General features: G+C 45.2%; 1 protein-coding gene across 1 annotated transcript; it reads left to right on the plus strand.

Moving 5' to 3' along the window:
• The first annotated feature begins 7973 nt into the window (after positions 1–7973).
• On the plus strand, positions 7974–8751 carry LOC119849832 (late histone H2A.2.2-like). Its single transcript, XM_038387082.2, has one exon. The coding sequence runs from the start codon at positions 8238–8240 to the stop codon at positions 8688–8690; it is 453 nt and encodes a 150-aa protein (XP_038243010.1). The 5' UTR covers positions 7974–8237; the 3' UTR covers positions 8691–8751.
• Positions 8752–9906: the final 1155 nt, after the last annotated feature.

A 9906-nucleotide genomic window follows, 5' to 3' on the forward strand; every position in this document is an offset into this window, starting at 1 on the left:
TTGCACCCAGTTTGCTATTTTAACTGAGGCCAAGCACTGCTAAAATAGTTTTAGGTGGTTCTCAAGTGGAAAAGCTGGGATCAGTCAGTCAAAGAAAGATTACAGTTTTAGTATTTTCTGTTTGTTTATTTCAGGCCAGAGAAATAGAACAAAGGGAAGAGTAAAGATGAGTAAGCAGCAGAAGAAGCAAAGAAGCAGATGCTGAGCTCACCAAGAAGCACTTAGAAGAGCTGTGTGCACAGTGAGGTCTCTCAGCAGCAGTTTAGAAGAAGTTGTAGCTAGTTACCATGCTGTACTCATATGCCATGAGGCAGGACGGGGCACCTGTTCCAAACCAGGGGCCAGGGGGGGTCTCTTTTTATTCCACAGGGCATGCAGGAGCCCAAGCAGATGGTTACCCAGATGATCCATCATAGGCAGCAGCAATGGCAAGAAGTCCAGCGCAGTGGGGGCTGCAGTGGAAAAGGCTGCTGGGGTCAGAGTTGCTGGACCAGAGCTGCAGTTATACAAAGGCACTCAGAGCATGTTGGTTGCCGACTGTGAACGTCCCAGGCAGGGAGTTACTCTAGCAAAGCTTTTAAGGCACATAATAGTTACACTGTAAGAGATGACACAACCCCGCACTGATCTAGATAGCACCCCAAAACAGTGGCAGTCTCCAAATGGTGTTTTGAAGTTCTACATGGTGTAGTAGAAACAGTGAACAGAGGAGAGGCAAACAGAGGGAGTTTGTCAGGGAACCGTCCGAGAGGAGGTACGATGAGTGCTGCATTAGGGGGACTGTGTTGTGAGCAGCTGGGTGAATATCCGAGTGTCTATCCGCTGTGACCATTTCTTTGACTGGTGCTAGTTTGATCGTGTGATTATTTGTTTGAAAAGTGTGAATTGGGAGTGCTTTGTTCCAGGTGGGCCTTGAGTGGTTGATTGGAGTGAAGGCTTTGAGCGGGAGCAACTGGTTTGAGACAGAAAAAAAAGCAGCCGTTTGAAACAGAGGAGAGGCAAACAGAGGGAGTTTGCCTGGGAGTTCGCCTGAGGGGAGTTCCCACAGAGTTTTTTGCCTTTCAGGCTCCTGTGAGCAGTAAATACAACATCTGAAGAGGCTCTTAGAGGGAAGACAATATGGATAGTAGTGAGAGATCAGCTGTTGTGACCTGCACAGGATGTTCCATGTTTCTCTTTCTCCCAGACGATAGAAGTGACTTTGTCCGTACGAAGTGCAAGCTGGTCTCCATATTGGAAGAGAAGGTTCAAGGACTAGAGACCCAATCAACCCTGAACTGCATCAGAGAAGATGATGAGTTTCTGGATAGAAGTCAGTGTTTGGTACTGCAGGGACAGCATGCTGAAGAATCAGAGAGGGCAGTACAGAATGGGGAAGAAAAGTGGCAGCATGTGACCTCCAGAAGAACAAAGAGGAGAATCCATGTACCCTTAATGCAGATAGCCTGAAAATGGTTTCTTACCTCTTTCTCCACAGGTACTACGGCAGCAAATGGTTAGGAAGAGTCATCTGAGGGAAGGGATCAGAAGGAGACCCCATCAGCTGGAAGGCATGGGATACATTGTCCTAGGGATGGGAGTTCCACAACCACCACTCGCAAGAGGAGGAGATGGGCGGTGGTGGTCGGGGACTCCCTTCTAAGAGGGATGGAGCCATCCATCTGCCATTCAGACCGGGAAACTAGAGAAGTGTGCTGCTGCCTGGAGCTAGAATTCAGGATGTGACAGAGTGTCTGTTGAGATCAATCAAGCTCTTGGACCTCTACCCCTTCCTTCTTCTCCACGTGGGAACCAATGATACTTCCAAGAATGACCTTGAGTGGGTCACTGCAGACTATGTGGCTCTGGGAAGAAAGATAAAGGAGTTTGAGGTGCAAGTCATGTTCTCGTCCATCCTCTTTGTTGAAGGAAAAGGCCCAGGTAGGGACCATTGAGTTGTGGAGGTAAACGCGTGGTTGCGCCGGTGGTGTCAGAGAGGTCTTTGGATTCTTCGACCATGGGATATAGTTGCAGGAAGAAGGATTGCTAGGAGGAGATGGGATCCACCTAATGAAGAGAGGAAAGAGCATCTTCGCAGGCAGGCTTGCTAATCTAGTGAGGAGGGCTTTAAACTAGGTTTGCTGGGGGGATGGAGACCTAAGCCCTGAGGTAAGTGGAGAAGTGGGAGGAAACAAAAGGAGGAGGGTGCAACAGGAGAGGCCTCCTGATTCATACTGAGAAAGTAGGGCAATTGGTTAGTTATCTTAGGTGCCTGTACACGAAAGCAAGAAGCCTGGGAAACAAGCAGGAAGAATTAGAAGTCCTGGCACAGTCAAGGAACTATGATGTGATTGGAATAACAGAGACTTGGTGGGGTAACTCACATGACTGGAGCATAGTCATGGATGGGTATAAACTGTTCAGGAAGGACAGGCAGGGCAGAAAAGGTGGAGGAGTTGCACTGTATGTAAGAGAGCAGTATGATTGCTCAGAGTTCCAATATGAAATTGCAGAAAAGTCTGCTGAGAGTCTTTGAGTTAAGTTTAGAGGTGAGAGCAACAAGGGTGATGTCATGGTGGGCATCTGCTATAGACCCCCAGACCAGGGGGATGAGGTGGATGAGGCTTTCTTCGGAGAACTAACAGAAGTTTCCAGATCACAGGCCCTGGTTCTCATGCGGGACTTCAGTCTCCCTGACGTCTGCTGGGAAAGAAGTACAGCAACCCACAGACAATCCAGGAAGTTTTTGGAGAGTGTTGAGGACAACTTCCCTGTGCAAGTGATGGAGGAGCCAATCAGGGGATGTGCTCTTGACCTGCTGCTCACAAACAGGGAAGAATTGGTAGGGGAAATAAAAGTGAGTGGCAACTTGGGCAGCATTGACCATGAGATGGTCGAGTTCAGGATCCTGACAAAGGGAAGAAAGGAGAGCAGCAGAATACAGACCCTGAACTTCAGAAAAGCAGACTTTGACTCCCTTAGGGAACTGATGAGCAGGATATCCTGGGAAGCTAATACAAGGGGGGAAAGGGTCAAGGAAAGCTGGCTGTATTTTAAGGAAGCCTTATTGAGGGTGAAGGAACAAACCATCCCGATGTGCCGAAAGAATATCAAATATGGCAGGTATCCAGCTTGAATTAAAAGAGAAATCTTTGGTGAGCTTAAACACAAAAAGGAAGCTTACAATAAGTGGAAACTTGGACAGATGACAAGGGAGAAGTATAAAGATATTGCTCAAGCATGCAGGGGTGTAATTAGTAAGGCCAAAGCACAATTAGAGTTGCAGCTATCAAGGGATGTAAAGGGTAACAAGAAGGGTTTCTACAGATATGTTAGCAACAAGAAGAAGGTCAGGGAAACTGTTGGACTCTTAACAATGGGGGAGGCAACATAGTGACAGAAGATGGAAAAAGCTGAAGTACGCAATCCTTCTGTTGCCTCAGTCTTCCCAGATAAGGTCAGCTCCAAGACTGAGGCACTGGGCAACGCAATATGGGGAGGAAGTGAGCAGCCCTCCGTGGTGAAAGAACAGGTTAAGAACTATTTAGAAAAGCTGGACATGCATAAGTCCATGGGTCCAGCTCTAATGCATCTGAGGGTGCTGAGGGAATTGGCTACTGTGATTGTAGAGCCATTGGCCATTATCTTTGAAAAATCGTGGTGATCGGAGGAGGTCCCAGACGATTGGAAAAAGGCAAATATAGTACCCATCTTTAAAAAAGGGAAGAAGGAGAATCTGGGGAACTACAGACTGGTCAGCCTTAGCTCAGTCCCTGGAAAAATCATTGAGCAGGTCCTCAAGGAATCCATTTTGAAGCACGTGGAGGAGAGGAAGGTGATCAGGAACAGTCAACATGGATTCACCCAGGGCAAGTCATGCCTGACCATCCTGATTGCCTTCTATGATGAGATATTTGGCTCTGTGTATATGGGGGAAGCAGTGGATGTGATATACCTTGACTTTAGCAAAGCTTTTAATATGATCTCCCACAGTATTCTTACAGCAAGTTAAAGAAGTATGGATTGGATGAATGGACTATAAGGTGGATAGAAAGCTGGCTAGATCATCGGGCTCAACAGGCAGTGATAAATAGATGTCCAATTGGCAGCCAGCATCAAGTGGAGTGTCCCAGGGCTCATTCCTGGGGCTGGTTTTATTCAAGATCTTTATTAATGATCTGGATGATGAGATGGATTACATCCTTAGCAAGTTCGTGGATGACACTAAGCTGGGGGGAGAGATAGATATGCTGAAGGGTAGGGATAGGGTCCAGAGTGATCTAGACAAATTGTAGGTTGGCACCAAAAGAAATCTGATGAGGTTCAACAAGGACAAGTGCAGAGTCCTGCATTTAGGACGATAGAATCCCATGCACTACTACAGGCTGGGGACCGACGGGCTAAGCGGCAGTTCTGCAGAAAAGGACCTGGGGATTACAGTGGATGAGAAGCTGGATGTGAGTCAAAAGTTTGCTCTTGTGGCCAAGAAGGCTAATGGCATACTTGGCTGCATTAGTAGGAGCATTGCCAGTAGATTGAGGGAAGTGATTATTCCCCTCTATTCGGCACTGGTGAGGCCACATCTGGAGTATTGCATCCAGTTTTGGGGCCCCGACTATAGAAAGGATGTGGACAAATTGGAGAGAGTCCAGCAAAGGGCAATAAAATGATTAGGGGTCTGGGGCACATGATCTACAAGGAGATGCTTAGGGAACTGGCCTTATTTAGTCTGCAGAAGAGAAGAGTGAGGAGAGATTTGATAGCATCTTTCACCAAGGGGGGTTCCAAAGAAGATGGAGCTAGGCTGTTCTCAGTGGTGGCAGATGATAGAACAAGGAGCAATGGTCTCAAGTTGCAGTGCGGGAGGTCTAGGTTGGATATTAGGAGAAACTCTTTCACTAAGAGGGTGGTATAGCACTGGAATGGGTTACCTAGGGAGGTGGAGGAATCTCCATCCTTAGACGTTCTTAAAGCCCAGCTTGACAAAGCCCTGGCTGGGAAGATTTAATTGGGGTTGGTCCTGCTTTGAGCAGGGGGTTGGACTAGATGACCTCCTGAAGTCTCTTCCAACCCTAATCTTCTATGATTCTACAAAAGAGAGGCTGAGACATAAGCCCTTGTATCAGAGGCCTGGTATGAGAACTGAGGTAAAGTAGTGGGCGTGCTTTGCTGATATAAAATAAAGTTAACAAATGTCAGGTTGTGAACAGATGTCAGGCTCTGCTTACTTGCAAATTCACAGAATCTGGCAAAAACAGGGCTGGTATTGCAATCATACACATTCCTGTGAAGTGCTAGGCAGAGGACACTCACTCAAATACGTTCCAGAAGGGTGGCACCAAAACACCCCAAACCAAGTACGGTACAAACACACACACACACACACATACACACACACACACACACACAAGAGAAAGAGAACACACTGAACCCTCCTAAAGAAAAGTTCAGGATGACAGAGTGATTGATGGAGATGCCTTGATCGAACCAATATGTACAAGGCAATGGGTGTTAATGAGCCATGTCAGGGGGCAGCAACTAACCATATTAGAGGGGCAGTACATAATCTGTTTGTATCGGTATTTAAAATGGAGTCTCAAAGGGAGTGTCTTTGGCCAGAATATGGGGAATGGAAAGTCCTGCCATTCACTGAGCTGCGTCCATTGTCACAGGAATACATGTATTGAGTGTACTTGTAGCAAGTATAGGGGCACTAATACCTTGCTTCGTCGACAATAAACCTCACCAAGTTCCTTTGCTATTAAGGAGTCTGTAGCGATTGGGCAGTTCGATCTAAGTCTGTTGTTCCAACTATCTGCACAGAGCTGGGACAGCACATAGAGAGAATGCATATGCAGTCAACATCTGACAAAACTTGGAAAACCATCCAGTAAGAAAGAGAGAGATGGCAACTGGATAGTAAACAATGACTGTGGCTTAAAGTGAAGGTTTGGGTGATGGCATGTCAAAGGTTTCCGCCTGCCATTCTCAAGGTGTTAGACCAGTGGTTCTCAACCTATTTATCCTATGCGGCCCACAATGTATTACCTGGCCTGCAGGTGGAGAACCACTGCACCGCCCCAACTGCCCTGACCCCTATGCCCAGCGCCTTCTGCCCAGAGATCCATCCACAGAATGGGACCAGGAGTGGAGCCCTGGGCGTGGAGTCAGGCAGCAGGGACCCTGGACCGCACTGGGCAGCAGGGCAGCCAGGCAGCAGCCCTGACCCCGGACCCAGCTGTGCAGGACCGGGTGGTAGGGCAGCTGGTCAGCAGCCCCAATCCCACTGTGATGGACCAGACGGCAAGGCAGCTCCGACCCCGAACTCCGCTGCACCAAGTGGCCAGGCAGCCAGGACCCTGGACTCCACCATGCACAGCTGTGTGCTAATTGGGCCAAATGTGGCCCACGGGCCACGGGTTGAAAAGCAATGGGTTAGGCAGTACAGATCTTCTCTGAGAGAAAGACTGCATCACCAAGTCCAGGAAATAAGAGAAACTGGCCAAAATTTTCAAACACTGGTATCTGAAACTAGGCATATAAACCCATTTTTAGGCACCTAAATTAAAAAATGGCCTAATTTGGAGAGGTATTCAGTGCCCACACCAGCTATTGGAGTCAATGGGACATGAGTTTGAAAGGCATAATTTGTGTAGCCACTCAAAGTGAGGGAGAATGCCCAAAATAGTCACAATGTGAATACAAAGCCAGACACTTCTGTCCGTTACAGCAGTATAAACCCAGAAGAACTCCATGGCAGCCAATGAACTAATTCTGGGTTTAAATTAATATTCATTAAAGCTGAATTTGGCCTTATAGTTCTGTTATTGAGCAATATCCTGGCTGGCATTCATCCTGGAAGGAACTGTTAATAATTTCTTGGGTTTACAGAATTATGAGGGGTTTTAGAATATCTGAGAAAAAAGAAACACCTGTACTGCAGGAGACAGCATACATGGGACCAGATCCTCAGCTGGAGTCATTTGTGTGGCTCCGCTTAAGTCAAAGGAGCTAACCTATGTACTATTATTTTTAAAGCAGGAGTATGGAGTTGAAGTTCTGATTGTTTGTGGAGGAAGGTTTTAAGAGGAGAAATCAGCACAGAATGCGAGGTCATTCAGAGATCAGAAGAGTATGAGGCTGGTGTCCAGTTCTGGTGCCCACTATTCAATAACGATGTTGATAAATTTGAGAAGGCTTACAGAAGAGCCATGAGAACTATTAAAGGATTAGAAAGCATGCCTTATGGTGATAGATTCAAAGAGCTCAATCTATTTAGCTTCACAAAGAGAAAGTTAAAGGGTGGCTTGATTACAGCTTGTAAGGATCTATATGGGGAACAAATATTTAATAGTGGGTTCTTAAATCTAGCAGAGAAAGCTATAACAAAATCCAATGGCTGGAAGCTGAAGATAGACAAATTCAGACTGGAAATACAGTGTAATTTTCAACAGTGAGAGTAAATGGAAAAATTTACCAAGGGTAGTGATAGATTCTCTATCACTGACAATATTTAAATCAAGATTGGATGTTTTTCTAAAAGATCTGGTCTAAATTATTTTGGAGAAGTTCTATGGCCTGTGTTATACAGATGGTCAGACTAAATGATCACAACTGTTCCTTATGGCCTTAGAATCTATAAATCTACTAATCTTTGCTTCAGGAAGTGAGTTGGTTGTTAGTGAAAATGTGTTTCTCCCACTTTATTTGTGGTTTGTTTAATAATGTCAAAGTCTTAAATGACATTGGTAGTTTGGGAAATTAAAAAATATTTACACTGAACTTGTCTAGGAGTGGGTGTGATTGGTTAAAATTACAGTACAAAGGGAGAGTCAATGACAATGCCATCATAAAGGATGACATGTCTCCACTGGCTTGGATAATAAAGAATGCATCTTCCCATTGGTTCACACCCAACCAATCAGAAAGTACATTTTCTCCCTCTGCCAAGGTTATAAAAGGTCCCCAGCTTAGACAAGGACAGTAGACAAGTCTGGCTGCTTTTCAAGAGGTGGCTTAGCCAAGCTACACTTCATCAAGCCAGACCAGGAAGTGAGCAAAGAAGGCGAAACAAGGACAGAAAGATCAAGTGAACACAGAGAAGTGAATAAGATTACAAAGCCAAGCAAGGCAAGGCTAGGAAGAAAAGATCCAGACAAACCAAACAAGAAAGGAAAGAAAACCAGGCAAGCAAAACCAAGGAAGGAAAAATTCAGACAAGCTACACAAGTGTTACTGAAACAACAGAAGTCTGCAAAATGTCTGAGACTGAGTCTGAGTCTGAGTCTGAGCACTCTGGTGAGACCTCAAATGCAAAGGAGGCTAAGGCCAAAATCACCCGTTCTTCCCGGGCTGGGCTGCTGTTCTCTGTCAGTCGCATAGACAGACTGCTTCGCAAAGGACAGTTTGCAGACCGTATTGGAGCTGGAGCCCCGGTATACATGGCCGCAGTGCTTCAATACCTGACTCAAGAGATTGTGGATATTGCTGGAGAAGTTGCTGCCCGCATCAAGAAGCGTCGGATTTCCCCACGGCACTTGCAGCTGGCCATTCACAGTGACTCGGAGCTCAAGAAACTACTGGGAGGTGTCACCATCTCTCAGGGCGGGGTCCTGCCCTTAAATCAGCCTGTGGTTTTACCTTCCAAGAAGAGGAATGGCAGGAGAGCTATCAAGAGAGGGATTGCGCCTGCTCCTGTCCCTGTTAAGTGAGAACAGAGCAAAGGAGAGATTGCCATCCCAGATTTGGGAAAAATGACATTAACTTTATTGCAAGGCTCTTTTCAAATGCACCAGTATGGTCTAATAAAAGCAATTAAAATGCCAGGTCTTCTTTTGTGAATTCATTTCCTCTTTTACTATCCTACAGTTATAAGGGATCATGCAGTTGGTCAGGTAGCTGCACTGATAATGTGGTGTAAACGCCTAAAAAGATAGAACTCAATCATTTCATTAAGAAATTTACATCAGAAATTGTCTAAATGGTGTAGATTCTGGGAAGTGATTTCTCTGTTTGTTCAGGCATGTCCCCAGTAGACTGAAGATTAGAAACATTTTTTCCCATAGTGAAGTTGATATGTATTACATGTTTTGTAAAAACATAGAAAAGAACAAACTCATGAAAATTTAATCCATTACACATGCAGGATAAAGCCTGTGGGCCTGGTTTTTATTTTTGTTTTGTTCTTTTTTTTTGTTTAGTTACCCCATTATAAAACTATTGACCTGTTTAGAGTAATATCAGATTTATACAGTATAAGTTATATTAGAATCAAGCTTTCTGAAATTATTAAATGCCTGGGGGGGTTCACATAAACTTTGATTATCTTTTTAAAGGGAAACCTGAGACTGTTTGAGTGTCAATTATATGTAATAATTATTTAAAATAGTGGAAGTTTATCAGTGAAAATGTAGTTGAATTTTCATGGAAAATACATACATTATAAATGGTAATGGCATAAATGTAACAATAGACAACTGAAAGGGTAACATGGTTTTGTGAGAAGGTGTGAAAATGATTGATGACAAATCAATTACTCTTACAGCTCCTCTTCTTCTCCTCCCCGCTCCCTCTGCAGTATACACACACCAAAATGAAAATAGAATATATAATGTGTAAGGGTTTGCGCTAGCCAGAATCTGGCTCTGATTACTTCTCTGTTGTGCAGCATTAAGTGTGTCAGGCCACTTGTAAAGCCCAGTTCCTCCACCAACTGTCTCACAAGTTTCCTGATTCTGAGAGGTACTAATCAGCCCACTGCATTTCTACACTGCATCTGGGAACAAGTCTCTGAGCCTAGGCCAACAGATTTGTGTGAGCGGGGCTCATGCTAACACACTAAAAATAGCTGTGTAGCTGTTGCAGCTCCCCCAGGCTGGGGAGCCTGAGCTCCAGTCCAAGCTGCAAGGTCTACATAGTAACTGCTAG

The sequence above is a fragment of the Dermochelys coriacea genome, chromosome 1, assembly GCF_009764565.3.
Source record: "Dermochelys coriacea isolate rDerCor1 chromosome 1, rDerCor1.pri.v4, whole genome shotgun sequence".
Classification (NCBI taxonomy): Eukaryota; Metazoa; Chordata; order Testudines; family Dermochelyidae; genus Dermochelys; species Dermochelys coriacea.

Coding starts and splice junctions, on each gene's coding strand:
- LOC119849832 (XM_038387082.2), top strand. CDS start 8,238: ATGTCTGAGACTGAGTCTGAGTCTGAGTCTGAGCACTCTGGTGAGACC.